The sequence below is a fragment of the Cebus imitator genome, unplaced genomic scaffold, assembly GCF_001604975.1.
Source record: "Cebus imitator isolate Cc_AM_T3 unplaced genomic scaffold, Cebus_imitator-1.0 Scaffold538, whole genome shotgun sequence".
Taxonomy (NCBI): domain Eukaryota; kingdom Metazoa; phylum Chordata; class Mammalia; order Primates; family Cebidae; genus Cebus; species Cebus imitator.
Window position 1 is genome coordinate 1,517,503 of NW_016107853.1, and position 22,978 is coordinate 1,540,480.

At 50.9% G+C, this 22,978-nt stretch overlaps 1 protein-coding gene across 8 annotated transcripts in view; it reads left to right on the forward strand.

The window, feature by feature from the left end:
* TOM1L2 (target of myb1 like 2 membrane trafficking protein) overlaps positions 1-22,978 on the forward strand; it is a 126,525-nt gene that overhangs the window by 77,195 nt on the left and 26,352 nt on the right. For 5 of the 8 annotated variants that reach the window (XM_017514848.2, XM_037733589.1, XM_017514849.2 and 2 more), the window contains exons 4-7: positions 1,270-1,419; positions 10,150-10,284; positions 12,038-12,196; positions 15,116-15,232. In XM_017514848.2, the coding sequence (XP_017370337.1) occupies positions 1,270-1,419; positions 10,150-10,284; positions 12,038-12,196; positions 15,116-15,232 (561 nt within the window). The remainder of the gene's footprint in view (positions 1-1,269; positions 1,420-10,149; positions 10,285-12,037; positions 12,197-15,115; positions 15,233-22,978) is intronic. The other 3 variants (XM_017514851.2, XM_017514854.2, XM_017514852.2) reach the window with 2 other exon arrangements.

Below are 22,978 nucleotides of genomic sequence, written 5' to 3' on the forward strand. Positions count from 1 at the left end.
GAGACGGGGTTTTCACCATGTTGACCAGGATGGTCTCGATCTCTTGACCTTGTGATCCACCCGCCTCGGCCTCCCAAAGTGCTGGGATTACAGGCTTGAGCCACCGCGCCCGGCCTGTACGTATGTTTTTAAGACAGAGTTCTGTTCTGTTACCTGGGCTAGTGCCGTGGCGCAATCTCAGCTCACTGCAACGCGCAATCTCAGCCCACTGCAACCCCTGTCTCCCAGGTTCAAGCAACTCTCCTGCCTCAGCCTCCAGAATAGCTCAGACTATAGGTGCATGCCACCAAGCCTGGCTAGTTTTTGTATTTTTAGTAGAGGCGGGGTTTTGCCAGGCTGGTCAGGCTGGTCTTATACGCCTGACCTCAGGTGACCTGCCTGCCTCAGTCTCCCAAAGTGCTGGGATTACAGGCATGAGCCACCATGCCCAGCCTATGCTTTAAATGTATTCTTGCTAATCTTTCCAACAATCTTGCAAAGGAGAGCTCATCATCTCCTCTTCACAGACGTGGATGCTGAGGCTCAGAAAGATGTCCTGGGCCATTCACGGAGAAAGTGGTGGAGCTGAGATGTGAGCCCTCACTGACCCTCTGGCCAGAACCAGCATGCTGGGCTTTTCTGAGCAGCTAAGGCCTGTGGCATTCGTTTTCCCAGACAAGGTGGGAGCAGCCAGAGTCTGAATCAAACATGGACCTTAAAGTCACCTGGCAGCTGAGGTCCACAAAACGTTTGTCAAGAGTGGAAAATCTTTTGTCATTCCCAATTTTGGTTGCAGAAGCAAGGTTGAGTGGGGGATGTGTGTATGCATTTGCTTTCTCACATATAAGGGCCAGTAACTCACTAAGCAATTCAAGCTGTCATAGCAGCCTCCTCTTGTGACAGAGCCCGTGTCCCATTGGCTAATGCCTCATACCCAGAGGCCCAGAGAGAGGAGTTAAAATGCTAATTTTCAGGGACGGCTCAGTCATTTTGATCCCATTAAAACACTAGCATCCTTATCATGCAAAACTGGTGCCTCAATTACCAACTAATTGCCTGATTATTGTGCAGGGACAGGAGACTTCAGTCAGTAAGGGGCTGCTGTCATCCCTGGAGAATGGAGTATGGGAATGCGTGTGCCATGCAGGTTTGGCTCTGGAAGAGACATGTCAGAAAGCTGATCTAGGAGCAAGACAGAGCGGCTGGTGGAAACTCAGCTGCCCTCCTCAGTTCCCAGTGTCTTTTCCAGCTCCCACTGGGGTGACCCCTCTCCTTCCTTCCCCACACCAGGTGCTGGAGACATGTGTGAAGAACTGTGGCCACCGCTTCCACATCCTTGTGGCCAACCGAGATTTCATCGACAGTGTTCTGGTCAAAATTATCTCTCCCAAGAACAACCCTCCCACCATTGTACAGGACAAAGTGCTTGCTCTGATCCAGGTAGGTCGGATCCCTTGCCCAATTTACTGGGATAGAGTAAGATGAAGTCTCTTATTGATGAGTCCTCATGCTCTTCCACCATTTGGAGGAAAAAAATGGAAGCTTCTACTTTTAAATATTTAATGCAAAATACTTTAAAAAAAATACTCATCCCACTGGAATGAAATTCTAATTGGTGGCTCTCCAGCCAGTTGACAGAGCCTTGTTGAAGCTTTCTGGATGCTGGCCTTCTGCTGCCTGCAAAGGCAGGTAGGGTGGTCTCAACAGGCCTCTGAGGAAACATGGAATAGGAAGAACCATGTCAGAGCTGTGTGTGGGCTTGGTGAGCTCGCAGGGCAGGGGCCAACTCTGGGGCAGGCAGAGGAAGGTGGGGGGCTAGGGATGGCATTAAGGGATGTTTCGCTGAAGAGAGGACATTTCTGTTGGACCCTGAAGAATAATGGGGAGCTTAGTGGAAAAGTCAACGTGAGAGACATCACAGGCAGGGAGAATAGCATATTCAAAGGCCCACACGTATCAGAGAACAGTTGGCATATTTGGGTTGTATTTGTTATCACTCACTGTGTTACGAATTACCTCAAAACACAGCAGCTTAAAACAGCAAATGTTCATTATCTCATAGTTTCTGTGGGCCAGGAATCCAGGAGCAGCTAGCTGGGCAGTTCTAGCTTGGAGTCTCTCGTGAGGTGGTATCGTCTGAAGGCTCGACTACCGCTGGAGGCTCCACTTCCAACATGGTGCACCCACGTGACTGGTGGGAGGAAGCCTCAGTTCCTTGCTGACTATTGGCAAGAGACCTGAGTTTACCACCATGTGGACATCAACACTGGTCTCGATGACCTAGTCTTGGAAGTCACATACCATCTTTTCTGTTATATTCTATATGTTAGAAGGGAGTCACCAGCCCTAGCCTCAAGAGTAAGGGAAATAAACTTCACCTCTTGAAGAGAGGAGGAGCAAGGAATTTGTGGACATGTTATAAAGACCATTATGTGGGGAAAGGGTTGTAATGAAGAATGCTGGGGCAGGGCTTGGGGTGGGAGAGCAGGCAGGAGATGGGGCCAGAAGGATGCCCAGAGGCCGGTGGCCATGCATGCTGAGGAGCTGTAGGCATGCATGCTGTGGTCCTGTAGGCAGTGGGAAGCCACCGAAGGGCTCTGAGCTGGGGTGTATGGAGACCTGGGTTTCAGACAGAGCACTTGGTGGCAGGGCAGAAGGTACGTAAGTCAACAGGCACATCCAGCATGGGTGATTAATGCTGTGGCAGAGGCAAGACAAGGGCCTCAGGAGCCAAGAAGAGAGACCAACTCAGGGCTGGGCATGGGGGTCCAGCAAGGGCAAAGGAAGGCAGCCAGACAGAGGGAGGCAGCTAAGAATGCAGGAGGTGGTGTGCCGGGGCAGGCCGGGCTCTCAGATGGGGAGGGTGTGCAGCTGGAGAGGAGCCTCTTTGCATTCCCTGTGCTCAATTCCCTCTGCCCGAAAGGTCCTTCCCCAGCTTTCAAAGCAGCCACTCCTCCTCCTCATTCACATGTGCCTCGGAGGCCTCTGACTGGTTTTAAGCACACATACTATCTGTCTCACATCATTCTTTTTTGTGGTTTTCAAGACTGGCTTTGCTAACATTTCTTTTGTCTGCCTCACTCTTCGTTCCCTAAGACTCCAGGGACATGGTGTTCCCAGGGTCTACAGCAGTGGAATGTGTAGAGTGGATGATCAGTATTTCTTTATAATGAATGAGTGAATGTAGCTAATTCTGAGGAACTCTGGGAGGCCCTCCCATGCTTCCCCTAGGGCTATCTCTGGCCCCTGTTCTGCCCACCCAACATCTGTGTCTCTCTCTCTCTCTCTCCTTCTCTCTCTCTCTCTCTGTCTCTCTCTTTCTCTCCCTCTCTCTCTCTCTCTCTCACACACACACACACACACACACACACACACACACACACACACACGTACATGTACTTTGCCTTCTCCCTACACCCACCCTACCATAGCCCTTCCTTTTGGGGCTGCATTCCCCTACCTCAACACCCCCAGGAATTCATGTTAGGAAAGCAAATGGTGGCCGCTTCTCACAAAGCATGTCCTGTGGGAGAGCTTTCTGACACCAAGGCCTGTCTGTGCCCAGCAGGGTGGCCAGTCCACCCCATGGCAAGCACAGTTATCACAAGGGGCGTGTTCTGTACTGGCCCTGCTGACTGTAGGGACCGTGCCTAAGGGCAGATAGAGCCTTCTTCACTGGTTGTGGCTCACGCCTCTACCCTGAGGATACCCATCCCTGCCCACCCTGCCCTCACCTCCAAAATTTCCTATCAGGATCACCCCTCCACACATTCCAGCTCCTCCCAGCTTTTAGCCAGCCTGCTGCTAACCTCAGACAGGTGTAGTAATTTCTGTGGGTGTCTATTACCCCATCTGTAAAATGGAACTTGGGGTTCTTGCCTGTCTTCTCTCAGCCCTGAGCCCATGAGATCAGCCCATGCTGTGAAGTGGCCAGCACCATGTTCTGAGGCCTCCCGTTGCTGGCCTGGCAGTAGCAGTGTGTGCTGGCCACGGGGACCTGAGCAGAACAGGGCCTTGAGATGCCTCACAAGCGTCCGCCTGGGTGGGCACAGTTTCCTGGTCCAGCTGTGAAAAGCATGGGCTTCAGGTAAGGGTACTACTCCTAGATGGGGGTTGCTACCCCAGCTGGAGAGCGTTCTTTCTCTCCAGATTTGCAGTGTTCGGGAAGAGCTCTCACTTTTGGTAACGGCTGCCCAGCAGAGGACAGCAGGCAGCATTCAGCTGTGGGTGGCTTGGCTTCTGTAACAGGGTGAACCTAAAGAATAAACAGGATCCCTACCCCTTCTTTTTTAAAAACTTTTATTGAATCATAGTATATATACAGGAAATCACACATAAAAGTGTGTATAACTTGATAAATTTTCACAAACTGAACGTGTAAGCAGCCCCTGCATCTGGAAACAGAATATGACCATACCCCAGACCTCCCACCTTCCAGAGGGCCACTTGCCTGACCTCTCGCAGCATAGACCAGTCTTTTCTGTTCCTGAACTTCATCCATCGTGCTCTGTTGCCTCTGCTGTGTTTGTGAGGGTCACACACGTTGTTGCCTGTGAGTCTAGGTCTTTTGTTGCCATTGCTGTGCCAAGTCCTGCTGTGTGAACACACTGCCATTTATTTATCCCTCCCACTGTTGATGGGCACTTGGTGTTTGCAGTTTGGGGCTACTATGAAAATGCTGCTATGAGCATCATTTTTGACTTGACTTTTGTTGAGTACATTTATTCCTCTTTGTTAGGAAGATGTTAAGTTGAATATATGAAAGTGCCGTCTTTGTTGGTCAAAAATGGTCAAATATTAGCCATCTCACACGTATCCACCTCTTACCGAGATGTGTGGTTGCTGCGTGGTGGGGAGTAGGTTCCCCTGGGCTCTTCAGTGTTCTTGCCCACCAGTACGCAAGAGGGTTAGCTGCTTCTTGTCCTCACTCACACACGCTGTTTTCAGTCTTCTCATTAGAGCATGGAGTAGTATTGCATTGGGTCAACCTTTTTTAACCCCTTTGAGAAAGAAAGTACTTTTATTTGCATGGTGAATATACTTTAGAAAAACCTTAAAGCTTCCCCAGAGAGTCTGATGATTCCCCTGGGAGAGAAAGTGCTGCTCTTACCGTGAGACAAGAATGGTGTTGGAGGAGACAAGTCACTGGCTGCCTTTCCAACCTGTGAGAAGGTAGCAGCTCTCATATTAATGCCGGTAGGCTGAGAGGAGGCTCAGCTAAGTGTGGCGTGCCAGAGCAGTAACAGACTCCTCGTCACCATCGTGGTATCAGGATGCTTCTTGGTCCTCTTCAGAGAAATGGGGCAGGGTCGGTCCTGACGCTACCCTTAGGAAGCCGGCAGTTTAACTGGGGAAATGAAGATTTGCAGATGACAGAGGACAAGGGCCCAGCTGGGAAGGACTTAAACTGGCTTTTGTCTGCTTGTGGCTCGGGGGTGGAGTGGGGTTCAGCCTTAACCTTTCCATTCTGGAAAAGTAGATTGAATGTGTTAGCGCTTGAAAAGCTTTCGAGGTAAAGGAGCCTCGCAGATATGCACCCCTAATCCCTCCTGCCTATGAGGCGTGGTTGGGGCTCCTGGCAGGTAGAACCTGTGGCTGATTACCAGCTGCTGGCCAGAGCCCACTGCCCCTTTGGTTGCCCTGAGGATGGTAGAAGCAGAGCTGCAGCCAGGCTGAGGGGAAAGGGGAGGTCAGGCTCCACACTAGCTTTTCCAAAGTCCCCTGTGCCTATAGGGAACCAGGTGATAGAGCTTGTCCGTGCTCATCTGCCTGCCCCAGCCTACCTTCTCTCCGATTCCCTTTTAGAGTGCTAATCGCAGGCATGGTCGGCCTACGCAGTGGCACGTTTGACATCACTAGCACCCTGGCCAACTGCAAAGAGAATCCGGCTGATGCCTACCTCTCTTCCCCCACTGCACTCCTTCTCTTCCTGCATGGGGCTTTCTGTCTTCTGGCTGCCCTCCAGCCATCCGTAGCCACCCCATCCCCCTCAACCCTCCAAAAGGCAGACACAGCCGTGTGGTTCTGGGACTTTTTCCCACCAGGTGCGAGGGCTCAGTCGGCTTACCCCCACCACAGGATCTGCCTTTCTGGATGGAGCCGGGCTCCCTGGGAGGATGGAGGAAAGACACATTGAGAGTGGCACAGCCTGGTTAGTAGCTTGCTGACACTCACTCGTACCTGTAGGGGTAACAAAGGCCTTGCTTCTGGCAGCTTTCAGCTTCACCCCTACATTTTCACCTTGTGCCTTGGCCGGTCTTTTGGCTTCTGTTCCTTTTGTTTGTTCACATTAAACCCCATTTGCTGAGAAGACAAAAAGGATGCTCCTGCTCTACATCATCCCTGAGACTTTCTCTTGAAATTGTTTTCAGGAGCAGAAATGGTGTCATCCTGGCAGAGTCACCTCAGTGTGGCCATGCTTCCCCAGCCTCCCTCCCCATGCCCCAGCAATCATCTAAAAATACTCTCTTTCCACTGAAGGTTTTTCTTTCCACTGAAGAAATGAGCTGATGGGGCTGGGGATGGGAGTGGTGGCAGGAGAAGCTGGAGGTGTTGTGTTCTTTGAAGGCATCGGAGTCTGGTAGCTGGGCTGTTGCCAGACTCTGTGTGGACAGCAACTCCCTAGGAACCCTGTCACTGGGAGTAGGAAGTCTGGTCTGGGGCATCAGCAGGAGCTGACCAAAGCTCCCTTCTATCCAAAGGCATCCCAGAGCCCATCGTTTAAATCAGCAATGGTTTATTGATATGAAATTTGATGATTCAAAGCTTTGCCAAAACTTTGAGGGATACAGAAATGAATAGGATATGGTTTGTGTTTGTGTCTGGTTTTAGTCTGGGGTTTTGCATACAGTCCAAAGAAATGAAGGAGATCTGAACTGATCTCTTTCGTTTTTTTTTCCTCATTAGACCTTCCTCTGCGTCTTCTAAGCCCTAATCTTGTAGCCACAGGCAGGAAAAGAAGGCTTCCCGTGAGCTGGCCACTTGGCCATTAACCAGCTAGCTCCTGTGTAGCCCTCAGAGTGTGCCCACACCGCTGCATCACTGCTTTCTAAAAAGGCAGCTTTAGGGGAGGGCAGTCTGCCCAACTCTCTCTGCTGATTCCAGGCTTCAGGTTAAGGACTCCAAGAGTGGCCAGACCTCACGAGGGCTGCTACATCTCCCCTAGCGAGCATCCTCACCTGGGTCAGCCTTCCATCTCCCCTAGGGAGCATCCTCACCTGGGTCAGGCTTCCAGCACCCCCCTTTATCACTGCCACTTCAGTCTGTTGACAGGCTAAGTGGCCATCTTTCCTCTGTTCTCTGAAGTAGGAAAATAAGGATGCTTAGTAACCATGAGGACTGAATCCAGTTTAACCTGACAAATGTTGACTGACTGTCTTCTCTGGACAAGGGTGAGACTCAGTGTCTGCCTTCAAAAGGTGTCTAGGCTGGGTGTAGTTGGCTCATGTCTGCAATCCCAGCACTTTGGGAGGCCAAGGCTGGCAAATCTCTTGAGTCCAGAAGTTCAAGACCAGCCTAGGCCACATGGCAAAACCTCATCTCTACAAAAAATACAAAAATTAGCCAGGCATGGTGGTGCATGGCCATAGTCCCAGCTACTCTGGAAGCTAAAGTGCAAGGATTGCTTGATCCTGGGAGGCGGAGGTGAGCCGAGATTTTGCCACCATTGCACTTCAGCCTAGGTGACAGAGCAAGACCCTGTCCCCCCACCAAAAAAGGGGGTGTGTGGCCTGGTGTAGAGGGAGACAGGAGCCTAATTATTGAGGCATGTCCCAAGAAGATGCTAGGGACACATGGCATTAAGTGTCTCCCATCTCTACTATTTCACATATGAATGGGAGACACCCTGAGATGGGAGACACCCAGAGCTACGTTTCTTGAGAGGCTCCTCACACCCTATTTTTTCCTCTGTTGGCATCAGAATCCTAGTCAATAGAGATTACTGTCATGAATATCTGCTCTGTTAGCAGCCATCTCACCCAGTCTGCACAGAGGTCCCAGACAGGGGTTGGAATTGTGGCAGGTGGGAAGCGGGTGCATTAGCCAAGACTACTTGATTGCAAATAACAGATGCCAACTCCAGCTTGCCTAGGCAAAGAGAAAATTTGTCATGACAGGACAGGGCCTGGGAAGTCCAGAAGTCCAGGTCACCCAGGCCTGGGAAGGGACAGAAAAGATCAGGAAGGCCTTCCAAATCCTCTCCTGTACTTCTGCACCTCCGAGCACACTAGGTGTTCCTTCTGGAGAACACAGGCTGTCTCCGCTTCCAGTCCTGGGCTGGCACATGGCCCTGGAGTTAGAGAAGACAGTTCTGCCTACCCTGTGAGGACAACCCAGCTCCTAGTGCTGCTGAGTTTCCTGGAAGGAGGAGCATCACATTGGCCCAGAGTGGGTATGCATTTCCCTCACCCTCCACTCTGTCTCCGTGAACATGGAAGCAGAGTGCCTTAGAAAGGGGACCCCAAGAAGTATCCTCCAACTGGAGATAACAGCCATGGTTCCTTCATCTTCATTCCTGTTATCTCCAATTTGGCTTGGGTAGAGAGCTAGATGAATTGAAAGCAGTCCCTGGAGCTGCCTGTATTCCATGTACAGAGGCATGAAGTGGCACCAGGAAGAACTGCCATGCGTTTTTTCCTCAGCCTCCCACACTGGGCTGTGAAACCGGTTTTTAAGCCCTAGAGTCAACACCCTAAACTAAAATGCTAGGGCATTTTGAGGTTGGAGTCACAGGACTTAGCTGGATTTTGAACCAGGTGGAGGGAGCCAAGGCAGCTGGTGGGGGCGGGGCTGGAGGCACTCCCTGGGGGCAACCTACTCTCCAGCTGGGCCTTCCAGACAGTGCTCTATGAGGCACCTTCTTTGGCCGTCCTCAGAATCTAGAAGGAAGTGTTGGCCAAGAGGGGCTGTCCTGATCCAGTAGCTTTAAATCCCTGAGCATGCAAATTAAATAAGTGTGTCAGGGAAAGCCAGGCTAACAGTACTGTTCCGTAAGTGAGACACCTCGGTCATAATTAAGAAGGGTTTTTGGAAACTGACCTTTTAACTTTGAATGGGTCTGTTGGTTAGAGATAGAGTTTCTGTGGCTGCCTCGGGATTGGTTGTAACTCATTGCTGGAGTGAGGAGGCAGTTAAATGCTGCGACAATGACAGACTTGGCAACAGAGTCATGGACACAGGAGGCTCTGCCTCCTCCTCTGGGTACGTATGGTGAATGGACAGCATGGAAAGGGCCATTTCTAGGGAGCCCTTTGGATATTCTTTTTTTGTTACAGCCTGAGACTTCCAAAGAACAGATTTTTTAAAAAATGTTTAACTTTTCACGAGTCAACAGAAATGATAATCTACTTGAATTTTTGTTCTTTCCTTTCTGTGGTGTGTTTTCACTGAAGGGAATCTAGTGATTGTGATTTTCATTGGATTTTTCGATTGGGCACACATGTGCCGACATTTTCGGCCGCAGACTTCATGGAAGAAGCTTGGGTCTGGAAGTGGAACCCCCTGGGGTGAGCTCCCCAGTCTGGCCTGGGTCTGGCTCCCAGCGGGCTCTTCTTCCCTTGAGCCACCGTCATCTCCCCTACCGGCAGCAGCACGAGACAGAGCTAGGCTAGGCAAGCTCGGCATTTGTTGTCTCTGATCTGAGGAAACCTGTAGTTAGCCTTTATTTCATGTCACACATCAATTTCTCCTTTCCTTTCTGCTCAATTTGTCCCCAGTTCCCAACTCCACCAGTAGAAGCTCTCAGGGCAGAGGTGTTCCTGCACAGAGGGCAGGCATCCTACTGAGGGGACAAGGCTGCACTTTCCACTCCCTGCAGCTAAACAGCCCCAGCAATTGATTTCCTTGCCATTAGGGAAATGCCTGCTTTTTAGGATGCACCACAGTGCATAGGTGTTATTTCCCGGTCTCTTCTCCAAGGAAATACATGCTAAATTAAGTTTTGTGTTTTTGTTCACGCTCAGCAGCACCACTGAAAGCCAGGGTTTCACCAGCTGTGTCATGGCAGCAGTTGCAGGAGAAGAGGAACAGAATAGGTTGAGCCAGTGCAATTTGCATTTGCAAGTAGGAGGGCATTGGTCTCAGGGAGAGGACGTGGGCCACTTTGGATTTTCAGGTACCATGGCAGCAGCTCTTGAGAAATGCTTCCTAACATGCCTTCTATTCTCCCAGGCATGGGCTGATGCCTTTCGAAGTAGTCCTGACCTCACCGGTGTTGTGCACATATACGAGGAGCTGAAGAGGAAAGGGGTTGAATTTCCCATGGCAGACTTGGATGCTCTGTCTCCCATACACACACCACAGCGGGTAAGCTTCCAGCTGGTGCTTTCTAGAAAGACCTACTGCAGAACGGGTGAGCCAAGCTGCTGCAGCCACCCTTCTGCTGCTGCCTTTGAATTATTCAGCCTGTCATCATGCCTTCTTAAAGCTCGGGGGCATTCCTTTTTAATAACAAGGGGCATGCAGGAGTGAGACAGCTGGTTGACTGGTGATTAAGTGGCAGCAGTGTCTGTGGAAGGATATAATAGAGGGATCAGTTCAGAGTTTTCATGGAAATGGCTACTTGGGCGGGGCCATCCTGTGAGGGTCATTAGCACCTGCTTTTCAGAGGCCCCTAAAATCTGGCGTGGGAATCCTGTTGTCCCTCAGAGCACCATAGCACCTCAGAGCATACAGAGAGCTTGACGTCACTCTTGGGGCAAAAAGGAGCTTTTTATTTTTTTCAATTGTACCAAGTCAAATGGATCTAAAATTTATTTTGAGCTATGAGCATTCAGCATCAATCCAGACATCCTTGCATTCCACCAGCCTTAGGATCAAAGCCCTGGGAAGGTCCCTTTAGGGGCATCCCACCAAAGCTTTTGCAGTCAGTGCCAACAGCTTTGAGCACCATGGAGGGGCCAGCTCAGCACATCAGGGTTAAAAGCATGTAGGCCATGCCACTCATGGCTTCGCATGGAAGCCAGTCCCTCTACTGGCTGGGAATCAGCTTCGCTGCTAGCCTGGGGAAGAGCCAGAAAAGCACCAGGGTCTGGGAGAGGCACTTCATCCCAGTACATGTCACCTTGCCTGACTCCATTGCCCATCTCTGAGAAGAATAGCACACCTATGCACGTCTCTTGTAGGAACACGACTTAATATGCAAGAGGTCATCTGAGATGCCCAAGGGGCAAGCATGAGGGACTGCCCTTTCCAGAGCCTGTTCTCATCATGATCCCTCCAGACCATGCACTGTGCTTTGTGAAATCAACATAACCTGTTTCACTCTTCTAATAATGACAGAGAGCAGTGTTGTTCCTATAATTACGAAAACATTTGGTAAATTGCATAATTACTATTTATATTAGTCTCCTTGTAAAGGCCGAAAAAGTAGTTCTTATGGTACCAAGTAAAGATTTGTGATTAGCAACACTGAATAACCGCCCTCCCTTCACTCCATCCTGAGGTGGTCTTAATGATAGGAACCATTACCAGAGGGCTCACAGAGCACTCTTGGTGCTGCCTTTTGGAATTGCTTTCTTTTTTTTTTTTTTTGAGACAGAGTCTCGCTCTGTTGCCCAGGCTGGAGTGCAGAGGCCTGATCTCGGCTCACTGCAACTTCTGCTTCCTGGGTTCAAGTGATTGTCCTGCCTCAGCCTCCCAAGTAGCTGGGATTACAGGCATGTGCCACTATGCTAATTTTTGTATTTTTAGTAGAGACAGAGTTTCACCATTTTTGTCAGGCTGGTCTTAAACTCCTGACCTTGTGATCCACCCACCTCAGCCTCTCAAAGTGCTGGGATTACAGGCATGAGCCACCACGCCTGGCTGGAGTTGCTTTCATTGTCTGCTACACACTCCTTGAGAGGTAAGTAGAGGGAGGAGCCAGTGGCAGCCCTACTTCCCAGATGGAGAGCCTGGGCTCAGCGGGGCTCCATGAGCCTCACCCAGGCAGCAGTGGAGCAGAGAGCCTTGAGCCTTCCGCAGGCAGCTCTGGAGAAGTGCCGCATGGGGTGGGGTAGGTACCAGGCCCAGCTGTGCAGGCAGCCCAAAACAGAGGACTTTGTTGTTGTCGTGCCAGAGCGTCCCAGAAGTGGATCCAGCCGCGACCATGCCCAGGTCCCAGTCACAGCAGAAGACAAGTGCTGGTTCCTATTCCTCGCCACCTCCTGCTCCCTACTCCGCACCACAGGCCCCCGCTCTGAGTGTGACTGGCCCCATCACAGCCAATTCAGAACAGGTACTTGCATACTTTGGGGCCATAGGCAAGCCAGCTGACTATTCTTATTCATCTTTCCAAGAGACACTTACAGAGGCCCCCCAAGCCAGGCATTGTGCTGGGTGTCGGGGACACAGAGATAGAAGGGCTTAGTCCCCAGGGGAGACAGATGCTGAGGCCATCATGATGGAGTGTGTTCAGGCCTGAATCTTGTTGGTGGGGAGCAGAACCAAGGGGGCTCCGAGTTTTGAGCCTAGGGTTGAGTGGTGCCTGGGAGGCACCGGGGACCTGACACGCAGAGGGTCCTGACACAGGAGTGGGGCTTTGTCAGGTGAGACCACATGCTCAGCAGTGACATTGCAAGGCAGAGGTGCAGAGGCGCAGGGCTCTCTCGGAGCAGCAGGTGGCTTGATTGGAGAGCAAGCACATACGTAGGGCCCAGATCTGGGAGGAAACCGTGGCAGAAAGTGAGGTCAAAACCATAGAAGTGCAGCAGAGCTGTGACGGGCTTGTCTGTCACACAGAGGCTTAGATCTGTCCTGTAAAAAATGTCAGCCATCAGAGGCCTGTGACCTGATCAGGGAGGCCCTCCTGAAGCACAAGAAGCCTGCTTTTATCCCAAACGCTCCTATCTTCTTGGGTTACTTCCTGATAAGCTAATGCAGTTTTAACCCCACGCTGGATTTCTTAGATGAATTGGGGAGTGCTCTTTAGAAGAATCCATAGAATTTCAATTAGTTACAATTTGAGAATTGGTCAGACTTGGGAAAGAAAAACAACTCTCCAATGTTATTTAATAATCCTCATTTACTATTTGCGACAATGTCATGACCATGGAACCACATTGAGGCTGACGGGTCAAGCACTGTGTGTGCAGGGACGGCAGTGCTGTGTCGCGTTCCTCTCGCTCCCCTGCTGGCTCTGAGCAGGGAGTATGGTGAAAGTAGGAGTGAACTTGAAGCCCGCAGAGCCTGATGTGAGCCCCCGCTCTGCCGCTCAACGTAGGCTTCCGTCAGGACATTTAACTCAGCCTCCCATCAGTAGAACGGGTGATCTGTTACCTCACCAGGCAGCTAGGGGCTTGACAGGCAGACGGAAGAGGTCCTTATGGTAGCCATCCAAGTGCTGTGGGGAGGAAGGTCTCTGGCTGTTAGCCCTGCTCCTATGGGCAGAACTTTGCCCTTTCTGCTCTGAGGGAAGGCAGAAAATGTTTGAAGTTGGACAGTTCCTGAGCCCCTTCACTGACTCACAGTATGGGAGGTGCTGGGGAAGGCCCTCCTAGTAGCCAGAATATGCTGGGTCTGGAGGTTCTGGACGCAGGTAGCGCAGGAGCCCTGAGGCCTGTTGCCCCTGGGGGAGCAGAATGCAAGCAGAGATAGGCAGCTCATCACCCAGCCCAGCCAAGAGGACCCAGGGCTTCAGAGCCCACAAGGTGGCTACCCATAACCTTCCTGGGCCTTCCTAGCCAGAAACCTCTTTTACCAAGACTTTGAAGAAAACCCCTGGATCATCCACCAGGCAGAGCCAGAGGCTGTCAAGAGCCTCTCGGGACACAGACCGTCTCTCTAATTGACCACTGATTGAGGTCTCCTGTCCCTGTCTCTGTGCTGAGGGTATAAAGCTCAACCCAGCTGAGTTCCTGCCTTAAGGAGCTAAGGGTCTGCTAAGAGAGCCCACCCCTACAGCAGAGGCTGCTACAGCTGCAATAGTGGAAGGCAGCACAGTGAGTGGGACCCTGGAGGAGGAGGTGGGAGCGGTTGCTTCTACCTCAGGATGGGGCGGGAAGAGTCAGAAAAGGCTTCACTGAGGAGAGGAGCTGTCACTTGGGCTGGGTCACAGTGCAGGAAGAACAACATTACAGTTCCTCTCGGTGGACATTTGAGCAGGAACAAGGGCCGTATGTGTGTAGAGAGCGTACCTGCATGCCGGGCGCCGCATGGGAACCTCACAGCAGCCTGGCGAGGTGTGGTGTTAGTGCCACCTTTCTGTAGGTGAGGAAGCTAAGGCTCAGAGAGGCTCAGGTCTGGCTCTGGACGTTGCTGCTGAGTCTCCCAGGGCTCCCTCCAGTGTCCTGTGCAGTTCTTGACTTCTGTCCAGCGTGAATTAGTCTCTTGTCACTGAGCGATGGGACCAATAGGCGCTTCTATGCAGATTCTTCTATGATACCTCACTGTGGGCAAGGAAGGACCCTGTGGTCTCTGCAGATGCTTCAAGGGGCTTGAGGGAGTGAAGGGGCAAGGGGAGAAAGTATACGATGTCTGTTGCTGGAGAGGAGCCTCAGGCCTTGGCCCGAGTCCAGGCTTTGGGAGCACTGATGGATGGGCAGCGTGGGTATTTTTTAAGGGGCTGTGGTACCAAGTAGGGAGGTGGGTGTGGAAGGTGTCTCCCCTGTGGTCTTCTGTTCTTCTCTCATTCTTGCCACTGCAGAAAGGTGCTGCTGACACTGCCCAACCTCTCAGAGGACTGTAGTGTTTAGATGTAAAACTCCTTGGGGCAGAGTCTGTAACTCAGAGCTTCGTAGAATAGGATCTCAACTCCGAAGGGATCTCACGACTCCTGCCCTCCTGAACTTGGATTTTAAAGAGCAGGAATGGAGGCCCTGAGAGGTTCAGCTTCTACTCAAGTTCCCGTGGTGGGAGAGCGGAGACAGAGAGCCAGCTTGGTGCACTCTGACACGGAGCTGTTCGCTACATGGTACTGCTTTCGTGTCGCAGTCAGAGAGGCACCACAACAGATTGTTGGGTGGCAGGACCCATTCCGCTCAGAGCTGACAGGCAGGCTGGAGGGAGATGAGAAGGTGGCCTCTGCAGCGTGCACTCAGAAGGGTGACCCAGATCTCCCAGTGAGAGGGATTGTCGCTAGCCTAGGGACAAGCTGATTCTGATATTGCAGGTGCAGGCTGACTCTGAGTGACCTTTCCTTCCTCGTGGCCCTCACCAGATTGCCAGGCTGCGGAGTGAACTGGACGTCGTTCGCGGAAACACAAAAGTCATGTCTGAGATGTTAACAGAAATGGTCCCTGGACAGGAGGATTCATCTGATCTGGAGCTGCTGCAGGTGAGTCATCTTGCAGAAACACTTGGCCTGAGCGTGGAGCAGGGGCCTGTTGTGGCAGCTCCACCACTGTACGCTGTCGCAGGATCCCACCCAGGGACACAGTGGCGAGGTGGGACGGGTCCATTGGCCCTGTTGTTGATAGTCCATGTGAGCGCACACTCAGACTGACATTGTCGTGGACAGGCAGAGGCCAGGGCCACTGTCTCTCTTTTTTATTTTCCTTAATAACATTTTTTTCCTGATTATAAAGTGCCAGTTGTAGAAGACATGCCCACAGAAAGAAAAAGAAAGTACAGTGAAGAACATAATAACTTTCTTTGACCCAAGCATCCATAAATAACCACTGTAGGTGTTTTGATGTATTTTCCTTCTGACTTTTTGTATGTTTATTTTAAATGTAGCTGGGCTTGTACTGTTTTGTATTTTGGTCCCTCAGCATCACGTCTGCAGGAGGGCCTATTCAACCTTGACTGTGCATAGGTGCCCTTCTAGTGGCACCTCACCCCAAGGTGTCCTGAGACAGATGAAGTGTGATGCTCCTCTTCTTTCCCTAACATGGGGGATTCCCAGGCTGGGTGTTTCTGATATTGTGGTTTGCCATTGCAAACTGGCCTCCCCACCTCTGGACACCCCACGGATCTGGGGGCATGGCAGAAAGGGGTCCAGGAGCGGGCAGCCTGCAGTCTACCCCTGAGACCAAGGTCAAGGCCTCCATCGCAGGCCTGTTTTCCAGGGCAGCCATGTCCAGAGCCAGTGCTCAGATCTCCACCACACCCAGCCTCAGATGATCCTCGAATTTGCAGAAAATGTCAGTGGTACTGCCCTGAGAAGTAGTGACCTTCCGGAGGGTGGAAAAAGGATGCTGTGAACTGCAAGGGCCCCTACACTTTTCAACGGGAGGCAAGATGCTTGAGGGAGCAGGTCAGGAGCCAGACTGACTTGGCGACCTGGCACGAGTGTCTCATGATGCACCTGCTGCTGTTGCTGACACTGTCATTTTCCGGCCCTCAGTTGTCGGTCTTGGTCCCCAAGTGCTGCACCTTGTACCCTGCTGCTGGCACATGCTTCCCGCCTGCGAAGGCCCTGTCCTGGCCCCAAGCTGCTGCTTATTGTGCCCCCTTCCTACTCCAAAGCCATTAGCTCTTATGGAGGTGAGGGTGGGGGAAGAGCTGTTCCAGGCCTAATACAGTGCACAGTGCTTTGGGCACAGAGGTGCATGAGCTGTGGTCCCTGCTCTGGAGGAGCTTGTGGCTTTTTGCAGGAAACAGACTGGGAAATAACTTGTCTCTATATAACTACACCAGCCTGCTCTTGAAGCCGGACAAGTACCCTTGGCCCAGCCCCAGTGAGGAGCCCTGACTGGCCTCTCCCTAGTTCCCAGACCTCACTCCTGACACACCTGCATCAGACCAGGCTTGCCTGAGCTCAGCAGGTTCAGCTGAATATGTGCCACACTCCAGGGGACCTGGCTTCCCTTGAATGCATTGTCATTGGCCTCCATTCCCAGCCTGCAGGAAGGTTCTGCCAGGCGTTACCCAGATGTACAGGATTCCGAGGTCAGTCCAGAAACTGAGAGGGCCTCTTGAGGCAGCTTTGTGCTGTGTCAGCGTCGGAATTCCTGCTGACACAGGGGATTTGCTCTGGATAGAGCCCCGCTCCTGGCAGCAGGGGGGTGTGTTAAACAAAGCCAAGATGCTTCCAGACAGCTAGAGCAGACCCAGACAGCAGGAATACTTCTTGTGTTGTGGGGAGAAGGGGGTTTGGGTTTTTTTTTTTTCTTTTTTTTTTTTTTAAAACAAGCCCATCAGCCAAGACAAACAGAACCTAATCTCCTGGCGTCAGCTCACAGTTTTCAAAAATAGGTTGCTTCCCATGACGTTTTCTTTCCCTCTGTTTTGTTCCAACTCCAAACCTCCCAGCCCTCACTGCTATCTTATAAATCAAACAGAAAAAGAATGACTCTGGGTGCCAGTGGGAGGCTGTCCTTCTAGCATAGGAGATTCAGGAGCTGGGCAGCACTGTGAACAACTGTGAATAGACACAGCCCTCCTGGCCGGTTGGCTGCACACCTCTGCCATCCCTGACATCTTCCCTCCCCTTCTTCCCCTGGCAGTCAGAAGCCAGCAGGCAGGGTCTCCCAAGGGTCAGAGCCACACTGAACCACCAGCCTTCCATGTGGAGAAATACCATCGTCTGCTTGGAAAGTGCTGGGATCAGAATGTGTCCCCAGGACCCTCCATCAAGCTGGAGAGCAGCCAGAGTGCTTGGGGCAGAGAAGTGCAGAGCTGAGAGTGCTGGCTGGGCCATGGAAACGAACAACCCAGATGTTCCCACCAATAGAAGCTGCTCCCAGTTCAAGTATAAATTGCTGGGGTAGGAAGTGGAGGGAATAGGAAGAGAGGTAATTGGTGGTGTCAGCCCCAGGATGATCATAACTGTGGGAAGGTTATGTCCCAGTTGCCTCCTGCGCATTGCAAAGCACTCTTGGGTATAGCTTCCCACCGTGCAGCAAGAGCAGCAGGGAAACTTGGCAGTGTGAGCTATATGCCTGCGGGCTCATGGTATGTGGCTGGTATTTGAGGAGAGGCTGAGGCCACTCTAGCACCCTGTGCTGTCAGCGTAGCTGGAGCCCCTGAGGAGAAGGAAGGCAGGGTGCCCAGAGTGAACACAGCTACTCCTCCTCTTGAGCTATGTGTCAAAACCTCCACTCTCTGAGTTGGGAGAGAGATTCCAGGAAGCTGGTTCGGCTCTATACCTGTGTTCAGATATCTTCCACAGCATCTTGTCTCCTGGGTCTTTCTGCATGTCCCCAGTGACAGACTATTCACAGCAGCCCACTTGCTTTCAAATGGACGTCTTGGTTAGACTTCAGGCAGCAGCACAGCAGGCTTACAAATTACACAGACCTGTGAATTAATGCCTTCCCATCCTTGTCCTCCCACTGATAGCTGGGTGATGCCAGGCAAGTCACCAGCCCTCTCCAGGCCCCCTTCTCCTCTCTAGATTGGAGTAATCACTTGCATCTGGGCAGTGCCTGGCACAGGGCTGGGCTTAGGGAAGGCCTCACAAATCCTAGCTTTTATGACTATTGTTAGAAAGCCCTTTCACACATTGATCTAAAGTCTGGCTCCCTGTAACTTTGATCCTGGTCTGTCTTCTTAGACAATAGAACAAGGCTAATTCTTCTTTCACATGGATAGATCCTTAAGCATTTGAAGATTGCCATAAGCCCCACCCACTGCCCAGTCTCCACATGGAACAAATGTGGCAGGTGGCAGCCCACCATGGAGAGGGACAGGCAGTTCTTCACAGGAGGCAGACATTGTAAGATGGAGAGCTTTCATCAGCTGAATACCCTGCCATGTCACCTTCTAGTGTGGTAGTTAAGCCTATCTTCATCATCCTATGCAAGGACCCTTAGGCCTGGGCGGAAATTCAAATGCTGCATCTGTCCCTGCTAAAGCGTGGGATCTTTAAAGATTGTGATTCTGTCAACCAGTGCCCTCCGTCTCTCCCAGTTTAGCCTTTTGAGCCTTGTCTTCAATGAATAACTTTTAATTAATACAATGATGCCAAAAATATATATTCTTCTGTGGCCATTCATCAGCATCAGATAATAACAGAGGCCTCCTCCTCGTTTCTCCAAGTAGCAGATGGCATATCTCCTCTTGCTTCTTGCATCTCATTTCAACAAAAACAGAATGGCCAAGGCCATTTTCTCTAGAGAAATCTAGTCTATTATACGTGTTTAGCTTCATTATTCCCCTTTCTCATCAACAAAGACTTTCTTCTCTCTCCCATCTTTGCAGCAACAGAAAACAGATCTTCAGGACCTTATTCCATGTTCCTTCAAACTTGTGGAGGGCTCAGAGGAAACCCATAAAGATGATTAAAAGACTGTTGTGTGAGGTAGGGATGAGAATGTCCCTTGAAGAAAAGATAAAGGCATGGAGATTAATTAGGGAGAAAAGAGAGGATATTTACTAAGGTGTTCTGATAGATGGAGGGCTTTTGTGCAAGTGACCGGCTGTTCTTCCCTCTTTTGAGGACCAGAAATAGGAGAAGGGCAAAGCTGACGTCGTCAACATTTAGGAATCTCCTGTCCTAGCTGTTACACATGGAAAGGGTGACGTGAGCAAGCAGTAGGCTCTCGGGTGTCTTCGGCCCAATGAGAATCACTCTGAGTGATTTGGAGGTGGAGGAAGCAGGAGAACATCTCCCAAATGAGCCTGCTGAGGGTCTGGCTGTGATGACACCACAGAGGCCATGCAGGGAGCCAGCTGGCACTGTGGCAGCAAAAATCTTAACATCTGGCCCTCCTCTCACCTTCTATCTCTTTTTCTTTTTTTTTTTTTTTTTTTTTTTTTCTTTTTTTGAGAAGGAGTCTCGCTTTGTCACCCAGGCTGGAGCACAATGCCATGATCTCAGTTCACTGCAACCTCCGCCTCCCAGGTTCAAGTGATTCTCCTGCCTCAGCCTCCCGAGTAACCGGGATTATAGGCACCTGCCATCATGTCTGGCTAATTTTTGTATTTTTGTAGAGGCAGGTTTCACCATGTTGGCCAGGCTGGTCTTGAACTCCTGACCTCAGGTGATCCATCTGCCTCAGCCTCCCAAAGTACTGAGATTACAGTGCACACAGTGTTTCCTTCCTTTTTGAGACAGATGTAAAAGACTGAAGCCAAGAGATGGTAAAGTTTTTTCTGTGCAGAGACACCTGGAAATCTCCATTGTGGAGGCCCCAGGCCATAGTCTCTGAGGCTGTCTTCAGCGGAGCTCTTTGGAAAGTCATCAGGATGTTCCTTGACGATTAGAGCATGGAGGCCCTGCTGTTGGGTTGGGAGCTATCTAACCCACCACCCCAGTGGGTAGGCTGTGGGGAAAGAGGCAGCAAACACAAGGCCAGAGCAGATGTTCCTGGTGCTGACTGTTGATGAGATCACTGTTGATGAACCCCTTGGGGCTCATTCTTCCTTCAAGCCAAGGTCACAATGTTAGAGCCTCAGAAATCATCTAACATCTTCCAAAATTTTTTTTAAAGTAATGGAGGCCAAGCACAGTGACTTACACCTGTAATCCCAGCACTTTGGGAGGCCAAGGCAGGTGGATCACTTGAGGTCAGGAGTTCGAGACTGGCCTGGCCAACATGGCAAAACCCCGTCTCTACTAAAAATACAAAAATTAGCTAGGCATGATGGTGGGCGCCTGTAATCCCAACTACTTTGGAGGCTGAGGCAGGAGAATCGCTTGAACCTGGGAGGTGGAGATTGCAGTGAGCTGAGATCACACCAATGCACTCCAGCCTAGGCGACAAAGCAAGGTTCCATCTCAATCAATCAATCAATAATGGAACGTTTTCCTCCACAAATAAAATTCTACAGTGAATGGCAGTGTTTAAAATTGAGAAAAGCAGAGCAGCCCCAGCTGCCTCAGCCCCGTGCCATAGAGGCCACTGCAGCACGTCAGTGGCCCTCTGCAGAAGTACTTTCTCACAAATGCAACCCCCTTATTTTACACAGGGAGAAGCAGTCCTGGAGAAGACTGGAGACTTGGAAAGTATATCCAATCACAGCTATTTGCTGCCTGCAGCTTGGTCCCCACACTAGGGCTCTGTTGGGGAGACTGATACCAACCCCTGCTCTCTTCTTTCAGGCCTCCGGTACTTGGAGTATTTGTAGCCATCTTTCTGAGACATTTCCTGCAGTCTACTGAGGAATCTGGTTTGGTTCTCCTCTGAATCCAGTGACCCACCCTTGAGGCTTACTCTTTGTTTTAAGGTTTCTGCTGTGTGGAGTGCAGGTGGGGGCTGGCCACCCCTTGCTGGAGGGTTTCTTAGAGGGGCTCTGATGACAGGCTAGAATGTGTTAAATGCTGTGGGAGTATTGAGAGTGGGGTGGAGGGGGATCCCCAGAAAACACTGTATGTGGACAGGAAGATGAATAAATGGGAAGTATGTGTTAAAGCTGCCACTGTAAAATGTTCATGGTGCAATCTAGGTGGTAAGCATATGGTGTCTGTCCACTGTAAAATTCTTCCAAGTTTTCTGTATGTTTGAAAATTTTTATGACAAAATACTGGGGTAGGGAAACACCTTGAGGCCTTGAAGGATAAGTAGGAGTTTGTTCAATGGAAAAGGAAATAAGGGACATTGCAGGCAGAGGGTCAACTTCTTAGGAGCCCTTGAGCAGTGTGGCAAGTGCCTGAGGACACCTATACCCTGGAAAGTCTGAGGTGTGTTTGAAGACGGCCCATAGGCCTTAGGTGCTGATGCCCCAGTCTTCTGGAGGGTAACTTGGATCTGTTTCCACAGCATGCTCCCACACTCCCCTGGCTTGCAGGTCCTGTGCCTTGTGATTGGCCTGCAGCTTGGATGGGAAGTGCAAACTCTTTTCCTTCTCCCTCCCCAACCAAGGGCAGCCAGCGCTTGCTGTGAGGCCGCAAGCCCCAGACAGAGGCCACACTTTCTTGAACTGGGCCTGTTTGCTGGAGGAGATAGGTCCTGAGCTGGGCCTCGAGATCCTTTTGCTCATCAGAGATTTTCCACAGACACCTGGAGTCCTGGAGCAAGGAGGAGCTCAGCAGCGCCTGGCTCCATCCTCGTGTGCAGGCATGTGTGCAGGCACGTGCGCGTCCCTGGGGAGGAGACATGCACAGTGGCCCGGAACAGTCTGTGGCAGCGTAGAGAGGCAGAAGTTTGACCTCTTTTCTCTGTCCTACTGCCCAGCCTCCGTTTTCCATCATGCAGTCTTTGGCCAGGTCTCCCTCTGGTGCTTCTTCCAATGTGCGAGGTAAATGTGCTGCCCAAGTGTTGGCCAAGTATCCTTTTTTCCTTTAGGAAGCACGGGAGGATGGTCTGTTGAAGTTAACCTAAATCTGTGCTCCCTGTCAGCCCTGAACAGATGCTTACTGCGTTTTAACAATCTATTAGAAATACTGTGATTATTTTGCATTGTTCACTTCAGTCCTGGCTGTTGGAATCCTTTGCATGATCCAATGTGATTGCTTCTTTCATAAGTTTGGACATTTTAATTTCGTTTTTGTTTGTTTTAATGTTAGGGGCCTGGCTTGGTTTTCAGCATCACTCCTAAGCATGCTTCATTTTGTGATGGGTGTTTCCCCTGCATTGTTGGTTTTCCTGTGTATGGTAATTGTCCTGGTGGTGACTGGGTTTTGACCTGTGAGTGTCCATTGGCGCCTGTGGCCATTATTGCCTGGCAATCCAGACCAGATCTGGCAGGCTCTGAGGCCCAGGCAGCTTCGTGAGTGTCCCTCTCCTGCCTGGCCTGGGGACATGAGCCATTCACAACAGAAGATAGTGTGCATTTTGTGGAGTTTTCTCTTTACTGGATATTAGTGTCCTCTGGAATTAAGATCCAGTATTCTCCTCTTATTATTGATTCTAGCACTTATCTGTATGATTCTAAGTGCTTACTGCTGGTTCAGTGGGGCCTGGAATGAGTCCTAGAGAGGGAAAATTAGAACGTGAATGAACGAGAATTCCCCATTCTCTGAGTGAAGACTGCTGAGAAGACTGAGCGTATGTGGATAACTGAGCTGGTGGTTTGGGGGGACCAAGAGTTCAGAATACTTTATTTTTATTTTTTGGAGACAGGGTCTCACTCAGTTGCCCAGGCTGGAGTGTAGTGGTGCGATCTTGGCTCACTGTAGCCTCCGCCTCCCAGGTTCAAGCAATTCTCCCACCTCAGCCTTCTGAGTAGCTGGGATTACAGGTGTACGCTACTGTTC